The sequence below is a fragment of the Antedon bifida genome, chromosome 4 (genome assembly GCF_963402885.1).
Source record: "Antedon bifida chromosome 4, ecAntBifi1.1, whole genome shotgun sequence".
NCBI lineage: Eukaryota > Metazoa > Echinodermata > Crinoidea > Comatulida > Antedonidae > Antedon > Antedon bifida.
Window position 1 is genome coordinate 14423332 of NC_136229.1, and position 21771 is coordinate 14445102.

Consider the following 21771-nt stretch of genomic DNA (forward strand, 5'->3'; position numbering starts at 1 on the left):
AGCTTGGCAGTGTAAAAGGGGTATAATACTTCCACTAGTAAACTTAAAAAATACAAAAATAAAATATGGCAAAAAAATAACCATACAGTTCCAGCAAAAGTAAAATTTAAAATGCAAAATACGGCTTAAACAATATAACATGAGATAAATATAGTAATTTATTTACTATTTTTAAAAAACCAAAAGCTAAATAATATTATGATCTATGATATTTAAGTGTTCTGTGTTGAATGAACTTGAAATTAAAAAGTGCTACTGTAAATGTACAAAGTGTGCTGTTTGCCACACCTGTATACTTTCGAGTGACAAACAATTTTTGAGAATGTCTTCAAAGTTTGTACTCCCACCAAATTTGTTGTGATTGAAAGTGGAATTTTCTAAAATATTTCTGTTAATGAAAGTAGTATTTCCGTTTATTCAAAACTGTCTATGCCCATTATTGGGTTGTTGCTGTTTAGTCTTTTGTTGTGTTTGCTATAAATTCTTTGTTGTATATTTCCTTATAAGTATGTCTTTGTATAGCAAACACTCAACACAGTAGTATTCATGTTTATACTGTAAAAGGTTTGCAACTTTTAATAGATGTAACCACACATGGCAGTTTTATCAGGCCATACAAACAGCATTGTTTGTTGTGCACAAGCAATATTGTTTAGTTTATAGCCGGAAAATTAGCTGAGTTGCACACAGTGACAAGTGTGGACTTATACAGAGTACATCAAATTCTGGTATCTTGGATAACTCTCAGCACTGCACTGGTAGTTACGTACTAATATGTGCTGTACATAGTTGCCACTTACACTGTAGCTAGTTGTACCATTACCATTGGTAAGTAATTTTTAATTAGAAGGTTGTTATTAAACTTAATTTCTTGATAATTTAATTAACTTTAAGAGCTGCTGCTTGTATATACAGTATATACAGTATATGCACTGATGAAGGGCTAGTGTTGCCCGAAAGCTCTGCTAACTTTTCTGGCTGTTTTACTTTATCGTTTTTATTTAGCTTTTCCCCTTTTTTTTATATCTCTATTGAGATCCAGCCACTGTACCCACAGCATTGTCATTTTTTCAGTAATTTGCCTTGGATTTATATATGAACAGTATATATATATATATATATTGATACAATTGAGGGACTAGTGCTGTTCCGCAGTACCACGCCGAGAATGTTAAAGAGTCGCTATCCAATCGAGTTTGAACAATAACATGAAAGCCCCAGTGGTCTAATGGTTAGGACATCTGCATATCAAGAAGAAAGTTCCGTGTTCGAGTCTTGGTTGGGGGGACTTTTTCTCATTCTCACAGATTTCCTCATCTTATCGTTTCAAATTAATTAATAAATTTTCAGTATATCGCTGGGCAGTTTAGAATTAATGTTCTTTACCTAATGTGTTTGGATTTATATAACACATGCATATGCGCACTTAAAATTTTCAAAATTGTCAACATTTATTTTCGATGATATTAAATTTTTGTGCGTTAAATGTTAGTGCGCACAAATTTTGCCTGATTACTGTTTTACAACCTTTCTTTAGCAATTTCATCATATTTTTTTCACTTTTCACATTATTCGAGCACGTCAAAAATGACAGGCTATGCATGTGTAAGCTAAAACAAATAAATATAGATCGTCAGAATGCTCGGTGAACCTAATTTTTCATTTCATTTTCTTAAAGTGTATGTATCATATTTATGATTTATTATGAAATTAAGAGAAAAAAAAGTGGATTACATCATCATTAATTGCATATTATATATAATTTTGTTAATTTCGACAATCAAACAAACTTTTTCATTTTCTTAGTTGTGTTTAATAGTATATTAAAGCATGGAGGAAATATACAGTATATTTCCTCCATGCTTTGACAGTGCATAATTTAAAAAAAGAAGTGACCATAGTAAAAAAATATGATTCATTGCGGTATGTAATAATCTATCTGCATTAAAGTGGTTACTGCATAGTAAATACATGGAGGAATCTTTCTTCAACTTTCTTTCAAGTGTGTATGTGGCGCGTGGTCTGTGATCGCATCTATAGAATTCGAGGTGCAGAGATCGAGTCTCACCGTGGGAAATGAAACAAAATAAGGTTTTTTTCTCAATATTTGTTTGTTCAATTTTATTTCAAAGTGTATCAGTTATACGCATGCTCTATAATGAAATCTACTGTCAGGAAAAGTAACTTATGTCTTTGTTATTATTGTTTTATTTAAGTGGCTCGTAAGTGCAGTAATACCGGCTTGTATTTGAGTTACCAAGATCCTATCTTTTATATTATAACAAAAAATTCCAACAAAATCAATCAATTAAATCTAGTTAATTATATTTTTTAAAATTAATACAATGCAGCAATGGAATTTGTTGACATGAAACAGGATTGTTTAATAGTTATTTAGTTTATAAAAATATTTGTACACTTAACTAGACATGGAACTCGTCACTTAAGGACGAGTTTGGTTATCCGCCTGCAACAAAACGTATCTTGCGCATTCAAGTACTTTTCATTTATGACTTTTCCAAAAAGTATACTATTCAAAATTAAAACTGCCCTTTCGGTGTAATAACCAAATAAATCCTTTTATTTAATTGCTTTCGCCTGATGGGATTCGAACCTGGTACCTCTGATACCAAAGGCGGTTGCACTACACATCGAGCCATATGAGCACCTGCTGAAGAAAACCAAAGAAAGATTACTCGTTCACTCGGTATGTCGTGAACCCCTCGATGCAAGTTGATTATTTACATACCGAACTAAATCATAATTTTTACTATGATAAAATCTTCACAAATTTTAAACAGTGACATATTATGAAAGTGCATACTTTCAAGTTTTATATATTACAATATGAAGAAAAAAGATAAACATTATGTTTATTGTTTTGCTCTTTGAAAATGTTATTGTTGGTTTGATTGTAAAAATTTCAAAAATTATATTTAATATGCAAATAATGTAGCCATCAAACACGTTTTAACATTCAACACTATAATAAATCACATCTACGATTCATACACTGCAAGAAAAAAAAAAAAAAATGGGGGTAACCTTGCATTCTGATGAACTGTATCGTTTTTAAAAGTAGACATATTTTGCAACATTTTCACAATTTTTTAACATTTTACGTGCGCAACCAGTCATGTTTAACGTGCTCGTAGAACGTCATTTCAAGTTGAATAGTGAATAAAATAACGTAAAATTGTTAACCGAAGATTGAAAAACACAAATCGTGCAAAAGAAATGCTCCTACGTGTTCCCTGCGCCGTGCGCATGTAAAAATGTGCGCACTTGGTGGCAATTTTTTGAAGCCTTAAAATGACCTGAAACATGCTCTAATTTAATCAGAAATTGATTTGAAGCATTTTAAAATTTCAAACGCCATTTACGCGCACACATTCTAATGTTGCATGCCATTTTTAATCCATAGAAAGTTAGCGTATGATGTAAATTAAACTTTGGCAAAGTTTCAAATAAAAATGTTATTTGGTTTTTGACCTATGTTAAATACGCGAAATTCATAAAATCGCACGAAAATCACGTTGCGCAATTGCAAACGTCGTGAAAACCTTTGCTGCACAACTTCACGTGAATTGCGATATGTTGAGAAAGTTACGAAACGTTATGTTTGCAAGTTTTTGAGATACGCGTGACACAAAAATTACAGAAAGAAAGAAGACATGAAACTCGTCACTTTGACGAGTTAGTTATCCGCTCGACAAACGCCACGTGCACGTCATACGTTGGAATTTTGCACACAGGAAAAGATTATGGCATTATGACCTGAACTGAAGAATATTATATGTTGTTAGTGCTGAATGCTGTATATTTTGTGTAATATACTATTTACAGTATACATAGTATAATCTGTATACATATTACATACAGTGTAGAATAGGTAAAATTACGGGTCCCGCCATTTATTCCAATTTTTAACATGGTGACGGTATCAAAATGAAACACTAATATAGCAATTTCGGAAGTAAATTATCTCAGCAACAACATATTAACGTGTAGAAGAAATTTGAATACGTAAAATATAGATGCGCGCTCTTTTAAATGTGGTGAACTATGACGCAAAATATGAAAATACGACTTTTTTTATTCAACTGGCCATATGATGACGTCACAACATCTGATATTCACATGAATTCGTATCTACAATCCAATAGCTTCCAGAAAACGTTTTAATCATGATTATCGCTTTTTATTCTGACGAGCTATAACAGATTAAAATTAACTGTAAAGATGAAAATAAGTGACCCACGTTATTTACATTTTTAGACATGATGAAGTCATAAAAATTAAAATATTTTTAACTCATGCGAAAGATAGTTGATTGACGTAGACAATATTAATATCTCGGGGGAAATGGAATACGTATAATCGAGATGCGCTCTGTTGAATGTGATGAGCAATAACGAAAGAGACAAATATCCTATATTTTACATTCGTGTGGCCATACGATGACGTCATAACATCCGAGAGGTAAAAATTCTGCATGAATTCATATCTACAATTTATCTTCTTACATAATAAGTTAAAAAAATTGGGGATCATTTCTGATTCTGAAGAGCTATAATAGATTCAAAATTGGCATTATTTTGACAATATTTTATAACTTTTTCATCTAAATCAACGTGTTCGTATGACGTCATTTTAATTTGAAATTATGTCAGTCTTTTTTAAAATGACTAGGAAAGGCTGTAAAATCATAATTCAAGAGAAAAACACATGATTTTCATGCTCCGTGCGCACTTTACGCGTAAAATATTTCGCGTGCGTGGGAATTTTTGACATGCTCAAAATGTCATGATCAGCGTAGAAAGTTGATTAGAAAATAATTTTGCGCATTTTGAAATTTTAAATGCGCATGCGCGCGTAACTTCTTGTGAAGCATGCCATTTTTAATCCATAGAAAGTTTGCCCTTGATTTGACTTAAATTTTCACTAAGTGTCAATCAAAAATGACTTTTAGTTTTTAATCTATGATCAATCATTGAAATTCATAAAATCGTGCGTAAGTCACGTTGCGCAACTCTGACGTCATTCAAAAATAGGAGGTGCACAAGTTCACGTAAATGTCGATATGTTGACAAAGTTACGATATGTTCTATTTACACGTTTTTGAGAAACGCGACGCACAAAAATGACAGAAGGAAAGAAGTATCATACAGAAAAAAAAAAAAAAAAAGATGATGATGAAACAGGACAGTTACAAGGAGTTATCCGCTACTAAGCGGATAACTAATAAGAAAAAAAAGAATAGGATTTTGTACAATTACAACTACGTTGCGGATAACCAATAATGGGCGGAACAAAATAAAAATATGGTCTTGCATGACTTGCAATGTATTTTTAGAATTTGTGTTCACTGTAAGTGGACAATAGAGCTTTAAATACTGTAGGCCTACAGACAACACTTTTTAAAATTACATTGTGAGTTAGAATGACGAAACGAAACTCTGGCGTGTAGACCGAAACTCTTACGCCGCTATATTTGCATGTGATGTGATTTGAATCATGGGATGAAAGTTTACCAAAGCCTCCACGATTTATGTCGGCGACCACCCACTGATTGATTTAAGGTTATTTAAGAGCACAAATTTAGCATAAATGCAGTCAATATGAACATTATTTTTAAATAAATTGTTTATTCAGCACTTATGCAGCAGTTATACAGTAGAAAGCACTCGAAGACTGCATGTACTGTACACCTCCCCATACTGTCTAATTTTCCAACTTAAAATATTCTTTTTTTTTGGCGTAGCGTGTACAGTTACGCACACAGTGTGTATACAGCATTGAAAGACCATCCATTTTTGCAAATGATTTTGCTTCTTCATACCTTCTCTGATAAATTTAATTACTTTTTATAAATTGTTATTGCAAAATAACAACGTAAGTGCATGTCAAACTTGCACTTGAAAATAATAATTCAATGCAAATTTTTGTATAAAGAAGCCTATTTTGAATAGATAATAGCTCCTTAGGATCAAAGGTGACCCCTCTTTTTAAAATTTTTTTATGGAAGCCGATGAGTTGTAGATATCACTGCATTTAAAATGTATATCTACTGGATGTTTTGACGTCACCATATGGCCACTCAAATTTTTTAAATAAGATTTTTTTATGCTTTAGTACTAGTTAATCCCATTTAATAGAATGCATTGCGCTTACGCTCACCCCCATTTCGCCCTAGATTTTAATATGTTCTTTCTCAATCAATTCACATGTGTTACAAAATTTGTATTTTTATTACAGCATCATATAAAAAAATTAGAATAACGTGACTTGCTTAAATTCATCTATACAGTATATTTCAATCTGTCATAGCTCCTCGGAATGAAAAGTGACCCACATGTTTAAAACTTATTATGGAAGCTGTTGAATTGCAGATATGAATTCATATAGAAATGTTGTCTATCAGATGTCATGACGTCTTCATATGGCCAGTTGAATTCAAAAAGTCTGATTTTCATCTCTTTTGTAAAAATTCACCACGTTTTTCCTGACCAAAATTCTTCAAATTTTCATTAATGTAATTTAGATAATTATCTTCTAATGTTAAAAATTGGATTAAAAGATGGGTCTCGTAATTTCATCTATGCTACACTATATATATTACATATACAGTGTATTCCGTAAATACTGTTATGCTTTATGACAAAAAATAGGTACAATTCAGCACTGTAAACATATTTAGTTCATGTCATAGGATGGCATAATATTTGTCGCCGTTCATATCTTGACATATGCGCATGTTACGTTTGCGCAGATAACCCGAACTTGTCAAAGTGAGTTCAAATCTAGTTTGTGTTGAAATTTGACTGTAAACAGCTTTTTATCTAATTTTTGGTTAATTTCCGGACAAAGACATTTATTTCAAATTACTGGATTTATGCTTGCATCAAGATTGTTTTGTCACAAAATATAAAAATGGTTAAAATTGAGTGAATCAATTATATATTTCTGTGCAGTTCAGGATTTTGGTTTAAATTCTGAAGGATTCATTATTGGCAAGTAAAGGACAATAGACATAACTATACACAACCAGATCCTTAAATTGTCATTGCAAAATGAATTCAGTATTTAATCTGGTTGTCCTCAAGTTCAGGATATAGCATGTCTGCATACAATATATTTTGATTAGATGGTATAATGATTTGTATTTCCTTTTCCAAAAATATATTTAGTAGTACTTGATGGCGTTTAAAATATAGTATTGTGCAGCCATTCCAAGGCAAGACCATGTAACTTGCATTTTATGTTTTTGAGATTTTACATTTGAGGAATTATTACAAATTTATGAACAATCTGTAAACATTTCAGGTTTCAGAGATCATTATTTTTAGAGATAATTATTTTTAGAGATAGTACAACGCGAAAAACAAACAGCACAGAATATTTATGTTGTAGAAATGAAATGACTTTTCATTCTATGCACATCATCTCTTAAAAGTGGTAATAACTTTTGATCAAAATTGTTAAAATTATTTAAGATTTTGTATTTAATCATAAATATTATGCATATTACTCATGCAAAATTTCACATCATTGCGATAATTTGTTGCTGAAATGCAACGAACAGCCATGTGATTATAAGCATATTGTATTGTTCATTATAAAATTTTTATTACTGTTTTTTTTTTATCCAGAAATTTTTTAAATATATTTCCAAGTAATATTGTTCTGTTATTTTCTGTAAATTGTGGGTTTACTGTGAATTATTCTTAACTTTTATATTTTTTAATTTCTTTTCTCTTCAGTATATCTAATGTTATCTTTAGAGGGAATATTGGAGATGAGTGAACAATGTCAGGATGGCAGATCTGATCTTTGGTGCCAAGAATGGTTTATTAGAGAAGGTTAAACAACAACTAGGACTTGGAGTTGATGTGAACCATTGCGACTCAAAGGATGGTGCCTCTGCTCTTTACTGGGCAGCATGCAGGTACTACCTTTTTTAGTTAGACTAGCAGTAACCCATGCTCCGCAAGGTCTTTTCCCGCCTTAATATAATAAAAGCGCACTCTGATAAAAGTACTTTGACAAGTTTTTAAAATAAAAACAAATTGTATCAAGAGAAGAAATCGGATATGGAACTTTGACTGTTCAGACTTTACGAAAATAAAAGACGCTAAAGAACAAGGCCATATATATGGCTGCAGTCGCGTGCTAAAATTTTAGTGTTTACCAACCGACTGACCAACCGACCGACATAGTGAGCTGTTCAGTCGCGACTAAAAATTGTGCTGTGTAAATCAGATGATGCTCGTAAACACTTTACGAAAGTATAAATAGCCAAACTATATTATTTTGGGTGTTTGTGTTTGTGTATTAATTATTTGATACATATATTTAATATAAAATGGATATAAATCGAATGAAAAACACATTGCTGTGGAAACACAAAATTAAGTTGTTTTCATGTTTTACAATCAAACCATTTGGAGCCATTTTGTTTGTATGTGTTCATTTTTATTCATTTACAATTTTTTTTTTTAATTCCATGGTTTTGATATTTTGCAATGTTTTTTGTGTGGGAGATATGTTTTACCTATTTGCTATTTTTAAAATTAAATTGTGGTCTAGCAGTAACCCATGCTTCGCACGGTCTTGTTTGCCTTAATAGTAATTCGCATGGAATGACCAAGTAGCACTCCTAAGTTTTATTAGTTAGTTTTTTGTACTCTTAAATACATCAAAATGTTGCTCGAATGCTTCTCCTCTTTTTCCTGATCTTCGTTGCGCTTATATTTTTGTATAACAATTGCGCCTAGAGTTGAAAATAACACTTTATATTGCTTCTAAACGACCATGTGCGAGCCAGCTATCAACAAAAATATATTACTGTAACTGTAAGTAAGTAACATTAAATGTAATTAAAATTGTGATATCTAGAATGGTTTGAGCAATTAGCTTGCACAATGCAACACTGCATGGAAAATATGTTATACTGTAGTATAAAATAATAACATTTTGATTATGGATTGTTAACAATAGCTTCTCTGGTGAAATAAGGATGGAGCTTTTACAAATAACTTTACTAAACTAAACGGTATTCATGGATCTCACCACTTATACTTGGCGAAAAACATAAGAGGGTGGCACGTTTGGAAATGATATAGGCCTATGGCATTGTTTTGTCATTTTCTTTGATTGTAACATCTATCTTCAATTGGTAAAATTGTTTCACTTTTGTACTGACTAAACCAAGCACGGCCTTTAGATTTTTGAGACAACAGCTTTCTGTGAGAGGGTTGGATTACAGTTATACAAACAGCATAATAATGAAAAGTAATGATTTCCCTTTTTACGTAATTACTGTAGTGATGATGTTAGATCAACACAGTAAATATCATATTAGTGCATCTTTTTCCATTTGGAATAATAGGTCCAGATCTATAATTTACCTCCGCCAAGGAGGTATATGTAGTCGATCGCGTGTGTCTGTCTGTTTGTTTGTCTGTTAGCAGGAATACTCAAAAAGTTATAGATATGTGGTCAGACCACTCCATTAAATGTTGGAGGCAATCTGGACCAGGGTCCGAATCCTGGACCAGTACTTTACTGTATTAACTTCACACCTGCTAGTGTTAAAGATAGGAGACAATTTTCAAAAGTTGGCCAGCAGTCTTAAAGTAGCAAGTAAACTGAAATTGAATTTTCTCGAGAACTACTTGTCGAAAAAATTCATTTATTTACAAGAGGCAAGAGTTGTGATTTGTAATTTTAAAACATAATTTGATTTAATGTACAGGTTTTTTGATACAAGTAGTTTTAAAAAACCTACTTCTTTTGAAATTCACTCGTTTGTTTTTGCCGTTGCTGTTCTATTGTTAGTCAACTGAAACTACAGTATTGTTAGTTGAAAGGCTTGTTACATAACCATTACACCAAATTCGCATACACATGGTTGTAGTGAAATTAGCCTAATCACACAGAGCATTAGGACACAAAACTAAAAATATATATATATTTTTTCTGTTGAAATCGTATTTAGGAGAATTTGACAGTAGGCGGAGGTATGCACTCTCGGGGTGCCGTTCTAGTTCTTAAATAACTCCCTAAAGTATTGAGTAAATGCATTCTATTAAACATGAATAGAAAGTAGTACTTCTGCATCATTTGCCATTATTATAATTTTAAATGGCCTCAAATCTTAAACGTAGCGAATTTTCGATACGAGTTGCCATACCAAATTTCATGCTAGTATCGACCCTTTTTTTTAGAGTTAAGGAACTATATGGGTTATTTTAGAATCCTGTGTGTACAGGCAAATTTTTCCTGTATGGACCAGCCTATATGACCCATTTCCATTATAGAGCCAGTATGGCTCATAGAGAACAGAAAAGAGGATCCCATATGGCATGTGAGATTATTTGGAAAAACTTTGTAGGTTCCTTCATAAGGAAAGCCACACTTTCCTGTACATATTTTCGATGTGGGCTCTTCATACAGTACCAAGTATAAACATATATATTGTGAACAATTTGACACCAAAATTACATCAATGTGTCCAGTAAATCCATAGATGTACAGTAGCATGTTTGTATGAAACCAGTAATATGCTAATTACGGAAATTGCTCAATGCTGAATTCTAAATTCTGATCTAAATCAAATCCATGAAAAAAATTATAGAAAACATTGCAAGGTTAAACCCCTTGGTTACCGAACTAATACACATCACTATTTCGGAGCATAATTAAAAACGAAGCTCCCACAAAGCAGAAATACTTATTATTTCTATAAATTACCAATTCCTATTTCTATAAATGCAATATTTTAAATTCCATATCCAGTATTGCTTTCATTTCTTTACAGATTTCAAAGTGAAGAAATACTTTGTGTATATAACAAATTCAATGGCCGTAAATAGTTCTGAATTTTATTTTTGATACAATTTGTTTTTTTAATAATTTGTCAGAATACTTTTATCAGGGAAAAGTGCGCTTTTATTGTACTTTACTCCTCCCATGCGAATTAGTATAAAACCACATACAGTATTATTAAGGCAGAAAAGAGCATGTGTAACCGCTAGTATTGAATAAAATTATTCTAATGATTGTCGCAATATGCTAATTACGGAAATTGCTCAATGCTGAATTCTAAATTCTGATCTAAATCAAATCCATGAAAAAAATTATAGAAAACATTGCAAGGTTAAACCCCTTGGTTACCGAACTAATACACATCACTATTTCGGAGCATAATTAAAAACGAAGCTCCCAAAAAGCAGAAATACTTATTATTTCTATAAATTACCAATTCCTATTTCTATAAATGCAATATTTTAAATTCCATATCCAGTATTGCTTTCATTTCTTTACAGATTTCAAAGTGAAGAAATACTTTGTGTATATAACAAATTCAATGGCCGTAAATAGTTCTGAATTTTATTTTTGATACAATTTGTTTTTTTAATAATTTGTCAGAGTACTTTTATCAGGGAAAAGTGCGCTTTTATTGTACTTACTCCTCCCATGCGAATTAGTATAAAACCACATACAGTATTATTAAGGCAGAAAAAGAGCATGTGTAACCGCTAATATTGAATAAAATTATTCTAATGATTGTCGCAATGTAAACACAGAACAGCGGTATTTACTTTACTTTACTTATCTGGGTTGCTAAGTCGATGTGAGTTGGGTCCCCCACCAGGGTTTCTCCTTTCTGCGACCTCAGATTTTCTCTTGGATTCTTCCAGGGTATCACTACGAAGTTTGATGTGAAAGGTGTATGATTCTCTTAACCTTGGTTTCTTCTTTTCTTTTTCTTTGAAAATAATTTTAACGTCAAACCCTAATTTCAAGTTGTTATACATTTTTTAGTGGTCACTCTTCAGTTGTATCTATACTTCTTGAGTATGCAGCGAATGTTAATCAAACTGTCAACTGGGGGTCAACTGCACTGCACGCAGCAGCTGACAGGGGACACACAAAATGCATGAAGTTACTTCTTGAGCAGTAAGACACAGTTTATTATGTTCAAACTTTACAGAGTAGTATTATGGTAATTGAACTAACTGTAACAATGCTGAAGTAGCTTTTAGGCACTGAAATCTCTGATACACAAAACTTTAATTCTAATATGAATATTGTAGATTTTATAATGCCATTCTGTTTCTATTTGTAGCAATGCTAATCCAAATATCCAAAATCAAAATGGAGATACTCCTCTTCACCTTGCTGCATTCAGGGGCCACGAGAGAGCATGTCTAATTCTCTTAGATTTTGATGTCGACGTTACCATTCCAAATAAAGGAGGCAAGAATGCCAAGCAGGAGGCTCAGGCAGGACAACACTTTGAACTTGCTAAAATACTTGAAGAAAAATCTAAAGGTCTGTACTAATTTGTCATGTTTGCTACCAAATCATATAAATGCAGTATGTATTTTCATTGTTATAATTGTATTGTATTATTATATTTGTTTTAGGCCGACTGCCTGCATCTTATCCTCGATACCAACCAAATATGAAAAGACAACCTTCAAATGGGTATTCCAGTAGTGATCAGGAATTGAAAAAGTATAATATCATGTAAGCTCAAATAGTTAATGTTGGAAATTCTTTCTGAATAAACTAGCAAATATGATGTTTGTTGTATTTTTCGGCGTTATGCAAAGGGCTTCTAAATTCTCCAGCTAATTGTATTTTATTGTTTATGATGAGGTGGTTTAGTATTATTTATGATTTTCAGACATATTTTAAAAAGCTTTTATCATATGAAAATTGTAGGTTAAAATCTGTGTAGTTTTCTCATCATCTAAAAAGGAATGTTCTTCACAGAAATGTTTTTAAAACTGCTTTGAAATAATAATATCACTAATAACAATAAATATCAAAATTGTATTTTTTTGTCAAAAGTCAATACAAATGTTTTGAGTGGCTGCTTATGGGAGGTAATTTACCATACAAAAAATCTAATTTTTAGTAACAAAAGTGGCAGTGGCCATTTACGGGAGGTGGCCGCTTATGGAAGTTACCAAATGCACTAATTAGATAGGAAGAAGGCTTTTGAAAGTGCGGCTGTTAAGGGAAGTGGCTGTTTACGGGAGGTGGCCGCTCACGGAAAAATTTCCAGTGTCGGTAGTGTCTATTATCTGGTTAACTAATAGCACAATGAGTCTATTGTGTTGTGACCTATATATTTCTGTATTTATTCATAGCAATTTATTTTATCAGTTTGCATCCTGCAGCTGTACAAAACATAACATTCTTATGGTCAAATAATGATAATTTTTTTGCCTGTACTTTCATTATATTCATCAATTATAATAATTTTGAAATGTTTGTATTTGTTAGGCCCGATAAAAAGCGATATGGAGTGAGTGTGGGCGATGTCCCAACGAGAACAGATCCTGTATTTGGAGACACCAGGGAAATATTTCCCACAATATCTTCAAGAAATCAACCAGTTCACAAGACATTTTCAGCACCCCCCTCTCCATCAGAAAAATCAAACTTAAATAAACCAAAAGAGGGCGGTTCACCTGGAAATTATGTGTATGCAATGCAACTAGCAAGTCAGGATGCAAAAGGAATCATTGATGATCTTCAATTAAAGTTAGCTATGGCAGAATCTGAGAAAGATGCCCTCAAATCTAAGATTGAAAAGGTTGCAGAAAAAAGATATTTTGAAGATAGTTCATTATCAACTGCAAGTATAGAGGACAACTCAATACAACGTGTGAAAAGTGAGCTTGCTCTGACAAAACAAGCTTTATGTAATCTTGAACAAAGAAATAAGCAACTTGAAAATGCTATCTCAGGTCAAAGGGCAAGTATGCAAACACCTATGAACAATCTGTCAGGTGTTACTTTTGATCATGCACGAACTCCACGAAACATAGCCAGTGCAATAAAACATCCAGACTTTGGATTACAGCTTATTAAAGCAATTTCTGAAATTGGAAAAATGTTTAATGAAAGGGACACTAGTTTATTCCCAATAATGAGCAACACATTGGCAGATATATCTTCTGTGACTCTACAGCAAAATCAAAAGAAACTATTAGATCATTTGAATAATGTTAAGTGTAACTTTAAAAAATGGCGCACTTGCCGTTTAGACAGACCAGGACAGGTTTGGACTATGGGTCATCAGTATAAACTTGTACAGAAATCACAATTTACCAAAACAGTCAATTATCTTTTAACTCGACATATATCTGTAGCATTTGAAATTCTTCATCAGGATAAAAAATATATAATGAAGGTTTGTATTCTATATTTTAGTAATACCATTCATTGATTTAATTGACTTATTGTTGCTGTGCAAAAGCATTTAATAGTAAAGTACCAATTTCTTTCTGTAGGTACACAAGTTGTTACTTACACTCTACAAAATGCATCTTATTTATATTTAATTGCAGAGATTTTCTTTTCTGCTTTTTTTGTTGTTGCTCATATAAATTTTTTTTTCTAGGTAATGCCAATCCAGCCAGATGTACCAAATATAAATTTTCTTGGTAATGCTTCTAAAAACTCTTTCAATGCAGTAAAGAATGAACGAGAAGTGCTTTTAAACGTTCCTGCACATTCAAATCTTGTTACTGTACTTCACTACTTTGAATTGCCTCTACGATATCTTGATCCAAACCTCAGTAATTTGAGAGATCAGAGGGCAACGATGGCATTAATGCCTGAATATCTTATGACATTGTGCAAGCTAATGAAAGTCCAGAACCAGAATCCTTCCATAGCATTTGCACTCTGCGAGACATTCTTTCAACAGGTGCTTCTGCAGATTTTAAAAGCCCTGTCACATCTCGGAGATCATGATATTGCACATAGAGATATCAAACCAGATTGCATTTACATAACTGAAAGTTTACAAGTAGTACTTGGTGGTTTTCGAATGGCAATGAAGTTAACGGAACAAAATGGACAGCCCATTCAATTTACTAATAGAAGTCAAATTGGTGCAGGTAACCCACTGGCTTGGACACCAGAGCTAAAAAAGTGGGAGAAAGAAGGTCCACCAAAAACATGGGAAAGAAAGGTAAATTTCATGGTAAAATTATGTAGTGTAATTTGTTATTGTTTATTACTGCGGAATCATGATAGGTATAGTTATTCTTTTTCAAAACAACAACTTTAAAAGTACAGTACATTAAAAAACATAGGGCTTATTATCGATAAAACAAAAATTGAAAGCTTTTGAAACATACATACATACACCATTATTTTGTAGTGGGCCTTATCAAAACATTTCAAGACGCAACATGCATACATACATACACCATTTATATTGCACTTATATTGCACACTAATATAAAAAAATGTCAAGGTGCATACAGATACAAACTAAAACTAAATGTTAAACATCTACAGTAGTATATTTGTCGCGCCGCAGCTTTAGCCAGCAATGTCCCAAGAGGACATACTCATTAAGAAGCTTTATCATCGCGGTTGCTATAGTTCTAAGGCCGACAGTTTTGGGAATTTGTAAACTTGACTATAATTTATAGGTCCCAGCTGCTGGACCCAAAAAACGTCTGGGAAAAGAGAGTCTAGGGCTTACGGTTTTGGATTCTCGCCCTTTGATTGGTTGACACGAATCAACAGACTGCGGAAGAATTTTCTCACTTGTACCACCGTGAAGTCACGTTGTCTCTAGAGGGTATTCAGTTGCATGCCTACAGGTTGAGGTCACACACACACAGCACATTAAAGTTCAAAATTGACCATTTTTAAATGTCATTTTTTAATTAGTAGATTAATATTTGTTGGCAAATAATACATGTTGGAAAGGTACACATGTCTTCTTTCAAATGCTGTTGAAAATTAGCAGAAATATTAATTATTCAATGAAATACAACCAGATTACTAACACCCACCAAAATGGGCATGATGTGATTTATAATTAAATAGCTATTTTAGGTTTCAAATTAATTAATTAAATTTCAGTATATCACTGGGCGGTTTAGAATTAATGTTCTTTGCCTGTTCTGTTTATACTGAATAGATGAGGGCGTATCAATTTGATCTCTGGTGCGCGTGCGTACAATTTAGGGACTAGTGCTGTTCCGCCGTACCACGCCAAGAATTTTAAAGAGTCGCTATCCAATCGAGTTTGAACAATACCATAAAAGCCCCAGTGGTCTAATGGTTAGGACAGCTGCATATCAAGCAGATGGTCCGAGTTCGAATCTCGGTTGTGGCGACTTTTTCTCATTCTCACAGATTTCCTCATCTTTATCGTTTCAAATTAATTAATTAAATTTCCGTTGTGTTTATACTGAATAGATGAGGGCGTATCAATTTGATCTCTGGTGCGCATGCGTACAATTGAGGGACTAGTGCTGTTCCGCCGTACCACGCCGAGAATAAATTTTTTAATTAAATAAATTTCAGTATGTCACAGGGCGGTTTAGAATTAATGTTCTTTGCCTGATGTGTTTATATATATATTATATATATCTGTGATAATACCATATTTGGCTCTTTGGTCTAGTGGTATGATACTCGCCCTGTAAGCGAGAGATCGCAGGTTCGAATCCTGACATTTGTTCATACAAGGGAATAGAACACACCGGCACTCGAACGACACGGACGTGTTTTTAATCGTGCTCCTCAGTGTGTTTGGAATTCAGTTTTTCCAAGTGAATTTGACTTTGCTATGGTGTTTTGGATGTATCCAGTCGTTATTATTTCACTTGTGAACATTCTTGATGGTATTTATGTTTGATCTGTGGTCCAATTTCGTGAATTTTAGATGTTTTTTGATGTATTTGTGCCATCGGAACTAAGGAATTCCGGATCAAGCCGTGATTTGCATTTCACGCCAAACCAGCTGCTGTAGTACGGTGTAGTACACTGGCTCGCTCATTGATTAGCTGTACCGGTACAACAAACACATATCTGGACCTATTTGAGTTGCCTTATTTAACAACATAATGGCTCTATCTAGTTGTTTGATGACATTACTCTGCACATTATATCTGAGATCAATCATATTTCAACCATGTTCCCCTTAATAACATTAATATTACTAAAAAAACTATTTTCGAGGCTCTATTGTCCTTGAAACCCAACAAATCCCCTGGACCAGACGGGATTACACCTAAAATGTTATCCATGTCAGCTCCAATTATTGCCCCTGTGTTGTGCAAAATGTTTAACAAGTTCTTAACGGATGGCTTTGTACCAAAAGATTGGAAACTCGCGAATGTCACTCCTATTTTTAAGTCAGGTAATCGTAACGATGTTAATAATTATCGACCCATATCGCTATGTTCTATTATAGGTAAGGTTTTTGAACGTATTATAGCAGATAACATTCTTTTTCATCTTCAATTTTTTGGATTTATAAGTCCCACGCAACACAGGTTTTATCCAGGTAGATCGTGTATTACACAGGCCTCAGCGTTATATCATGATTGGTCACAAACAATGGATGTTAGACAACCTCCTGTAATAGATGCAATATTCCTTGATTGGGAGAAGGCCTTTGACCGTGTTCCCCATAATTTAGTAATCAAGAAACTGCACAACATGGGAGTATGTGGATCTCTCCTAAAGTGTCTTCACTCCTTTCTCAGTGACAGATTCCAACGTGTTGTTCTTAATAAGGAGCATTCTGATTGGGATAGAGTGGGCTCGGGTGTTCCTCAGGGATCTGTGTTAGGCCCGCTTCTATTTAATCTCTTTGTTTATGACCTACCTAAAATACCTCTTCTGTTATGAAGCAGTATGCAGATGATACAGTAATTTATAAACCTGTATTCAGTCGTCATGATGCACTTACCTTACAACAGGATCTTTGCAAATTTTCCAAATGGTGTGAGGATAATAAAATGAAATTAAATGCAAAGAAGTGTAAAGTCATGCACATAACTAGGAAACGTAATTATATCCCTCATTTTATTTATACAATCGAATCCAATCCCCTTGAAGCTGTTAATTCACATAAATATCTTGGTATTAACTTCTCACGTGATTTAACATGGTCTGCTCACATTAATGATGTATCGATAAAATCTATGAGAATGCTTGGGTTTATCAAACGGTTTGTAGGTTTCAATGACACCGAAATTTTACTACGACTTTTTAATGCACTATGTCGACCTGTTATTGAATATGGTGCTCCTGTGTGGGATCCACATCAAAAACAACATAATATAGCTATTAACAAGTCATTAGAACGGGTTACTAAACTGTGTGTTGAAGGCGATTTCACTGACAGGCTTAAGATACTAAATTTACCAGATATGGTTCAAAGAATGAAATTTCATAGTATAATTTTTGTAGTTAAGTGTTTGCATAATTTAATTGATTTTGATATATTTGAATACCTTACAATTAATTCTCGGTATCCAGAGTCCCTCACCTTTAAACACATGTATGCTAGAACTAATGCATTTAAATACTCCCTGTTTGTTAATTTCCCTCGAATATGGGAATGTATCCCGCATGAAGTTCGTAACAAAGCCCTGTTTAACTTTGGGGGGTTTAGAAGGGATTTGAAAAAATGTATTACTGATATCGAATTCATCTAGACTATCTCTGTGTTTTTATGTCTATTGCGTTTTTCGTACTATTAGTTGGGAAAGCCACTCGACAGTGCAGTTCTTTTGAACTGATCCACTTTTGGTTACCCGCAGGTGCTGATAGTACTTTTGTTCTGTTTTGTTGAATGATGCCGTACCTTGTTTATGATTTTTGTATGTTACTTGGAAATTGAATATAAAATAAAATAAAATAAAAAAACTAAAAAATACGAAACTTTCGCCAATAAGCTATGCTCGACGCGATTATGAGATCATGTTCCAAATATGAGCACTGTTTTTTTTTAATTTGACAGTATGATTTATATATAATTTACACAGTGCTACGCAATACAATTGATTTACATATACACAATATTATTTAAAAAACCTTTGGAATTTATTCTGACTAGTTAGGCCTCCACTGGTTGTGAGGGCGTTTGTTGTATGAAAGAATGTATCTGGTGGGTGAAAATCTGTGATAATACCATATATGGGTCTGTGGTATGATACTCGCCCTGTAAGCGAGAGGTCGCAGGTTCTAATCCCGCCAGAGACATTTTTTCATACAACTAAAAAATACGGAACTTTCGCCAATGAGCTATGCTCGACGCGATTGTGAGATCATGTTCCGAATATGAGCACTGTTTCTATAATTTACACAGTGCTAAACTACACAATTGATTTACATATACACAATATTATTTAAAAAACCGTTGCGTATTAAAGTTGGAATTTATCCAGTTAATTTAGAGTTAATTTCACTCTTAAATTTGGATCTGACTAATATATCACAAAGGTTGGGAGGTCTACGAAATGCAATAATGGGTGGTTCCGGAAAAACAGTCCTGAGACGTTCTGTGGACTGTAGAATAGGCATATGTTTCTCAATAATAGCCCGTAATGGAGGCAACCTAGGGTGATAGGTTGTGACCAATCAAGTTATTAATTTTTCTGTTTTCTCAGATAATGTTAAGCCAAGTTTATGAAAGCTCAGATATCTATAACTTTGGAAGATTGATATTCAGTCTGATGAAACAAGAAATGCATGCACCTCAGTCTACACCAAATATGATCAATCCATGTTTAATGTCAGACTGGAGGGTTGTGCCAAGAGGATATTCCAAAACTTTCACTGATCTTCTACAGGAAATGTTTGCCAAGGAATCACAGAATAGACCTACAGTGAAAGAAGCAATACTTAGGTATACATTATTGCATTGACATAGATAGAAATCTCAGAACAATGTTTTAACGCCTTTAATTTACATTGAGCATTAGTCCTATAAATATCTAAACTATTACATATCTATAGCATATTTTCCATTAGGCAAATAAGCTCAGATGAAACTCTACCAATTTTCTGACAATAGATTCTGTGTGTCAGCAACTCATTTTGTATATTTTACTCATTTAAAGTTTTGGGGATTTTTTCACTTAATGAATGTATAAAGGCAAATAATTACTGATATTAATGATTCCTTGGCAATAAAATATTCAATTTCAGGCCTTGTACATTAACAGAAGTATTTCCATCAATAATTCTATACTTTATAGTAATAATATTACTAATTCTAACTAATTTGTCTTCTTCTTGGAGCCGAATTGCCAAAGAAATAAATATATCTTGCAATACTTGTGTTTTAGTGACTAACACTTAGAATGCTGAATATTAATAATAATAAAATCAGTGTTTCACCTATCATTAACTTGCGTATACATTTAATCCAGTATATATAACAATATGATAAGTTAATAGTTATTATAACTTTTCTGTAAATGAATTCTTTTGAATTATTATTTAGTACCTTAATATGAATTATTCTTTTTTAATTTATTTTCTTTAGGACTTCTATGATGCTTTATGGACCAAAAGTTGATGAAGTACAAAGTCAACAAGATTGTGATGTATGGGTCATATCGCAGTGTTCACGATTAGTTGCCCAAACACCAGATTTAAGAGATAAGTAAGTCACTATTTATATTTTGAAATAAAGTAATTACTATATTATGTTACAATATACTGTATGTGGTGTACCAACAGTAAAATGTAACTTTACGTGGTGGCCAAGAATGAGATTTCATTACATTAATGTAATGTCAACCACAAGACTGATATTGCACACATCAAGCACACAACCTGTCTTTTCTATATAGGAATGATGCTTATACTCCCATTGTCTCCCATCCTTCGAATGGGATGTAAACCTTAAACTGATATTAATCATGTACAAACAAAGCTGTTTAACTCTGTGGTACAATTTATAATATGTTTACTATTGATTATTATACATAGCTACAGTAAGTTTATTTTAAAATATTTTTATTCTAGGAATTGTAACAACATGGCAACAGAAGAATTAGCCCATGCTGTTGATTGGGAACTGCGTACAGATTATCTAACGGAAGTATCTGGTAATGAACTATGGCAACTTATTTGCAGTCTGCATAACAGGTCTGGTCACAGGTAATAACAAATGACTTTTGGTTATAGTTCACAGTCTACATATTTTTATTGTATGGATACACAAGGTATTTCTAAAATAAATACCTAATAAAATATTTTTAAAAACCATTCTTAAAATAGTACAATAACGTTAGATTTCCTGTATATCTGCAATTTTGAGGCCGAAATCCTGAAAGCAAAGTGAATGCAACAGGAGGTTGTCTAGTAAAATAGCTGCCATATTTGTTCAAATAATTATTTATATATAGATAATAATCTAAAATAATAACATAAATCACAGTACAGTGAAGTTTTTTTTTATTTAACAAGGATCGTTTATAATATGTTCAGGCATTGATACACTCAACACACACAGACGTGCATACCAAATGTTTGCATTGTTAGCCGTCTCCATGACGAATCACTTTTCTAACTGTGATAACATTTAAGTCCGCCCTTTAGCTAATCTCATTGGTTTAAACAACAAACAAACAATTCATATTTGTTGAGTTGGGCATTGGTGCAGCTCCCACACTAAGTTTTGTTTTCAATTCAATATTCATCGTCATAATTTTTACTTGTATCACAGATAAAACCTTATAAAATGTCCAAATAGAATGCAAATCATTGTGCAGAATTCATTTTATTGATATCTTCATATAAAACAAAGTAAATAAATATGACATTTATACAATAACACACAGTAAAGATTTATAGGCTACTGAATCTAGCTAACAAATATGGTGAACATGGGAAAAAATTGTAGGAAAAGGTTTTTCGGTTTTAAATGAATGTATATGTTGTCCAACCACATACAACAAATCAAACCTTGACAGT

At 32.9% G+C, this 21771-nt stretch overlaps 1 protein-coding gene across 3 annotated transcripts in view; it reads left to right on the forward strand.

Moving 5' to 3' along the window:
• Nucleotides 1-21771, forward strand: part of LOC144840154 (uncharacterized) — a 38830-nt gene that overhangs the window by 14301 nt on the left and 2758 nt on the right. For 2 of the 3 annotated variants that reach the window (XM_078695856.1, XM_078695857.1), the window contains exons 2-10: nucleotides 7764-7948; nucleotides 11830-11964; nucleotides 12134-12339; nucleotides 12435-12537; nucleotides 13303-14215; nucleotides 14426-15001; nucleotides 19455-19693; nucleotides 20336-20455; nucleotides 20821-20955. In XM_078695856.1, the coding sequence (XP_078551982.1) occupies nucleotides 7818-7948; nucleotides 11830-11964; nucleotides 12134-12339; nucleotides 12435-12537; nucleotides 13303-14215; nucleotides 14426-15001; nucleotides 19455-19693; nucleotides 20336-20455; nucleotides 20821-20955 (2558 nt within the window). In that variant the 5' untranslated portion in view covers nucleotides 7764-7817. Of the gene's footprint in view, nucleotides 1-754; nucleotides 829-7763; nucleotides 7949-11829; nucleotides 11965-12133; nucleotides 12340-12434; nucleotides 12538-13302; nucleotides 14216-14425; nucleotides 15002-19454; nucleotides 19694-20335; nucleotides 20456-20820; nucleotides 20956-21771 lie in introns of those variants that run through there. The other variant, XM_078695858.1, reaches the window with a different exon arrangement.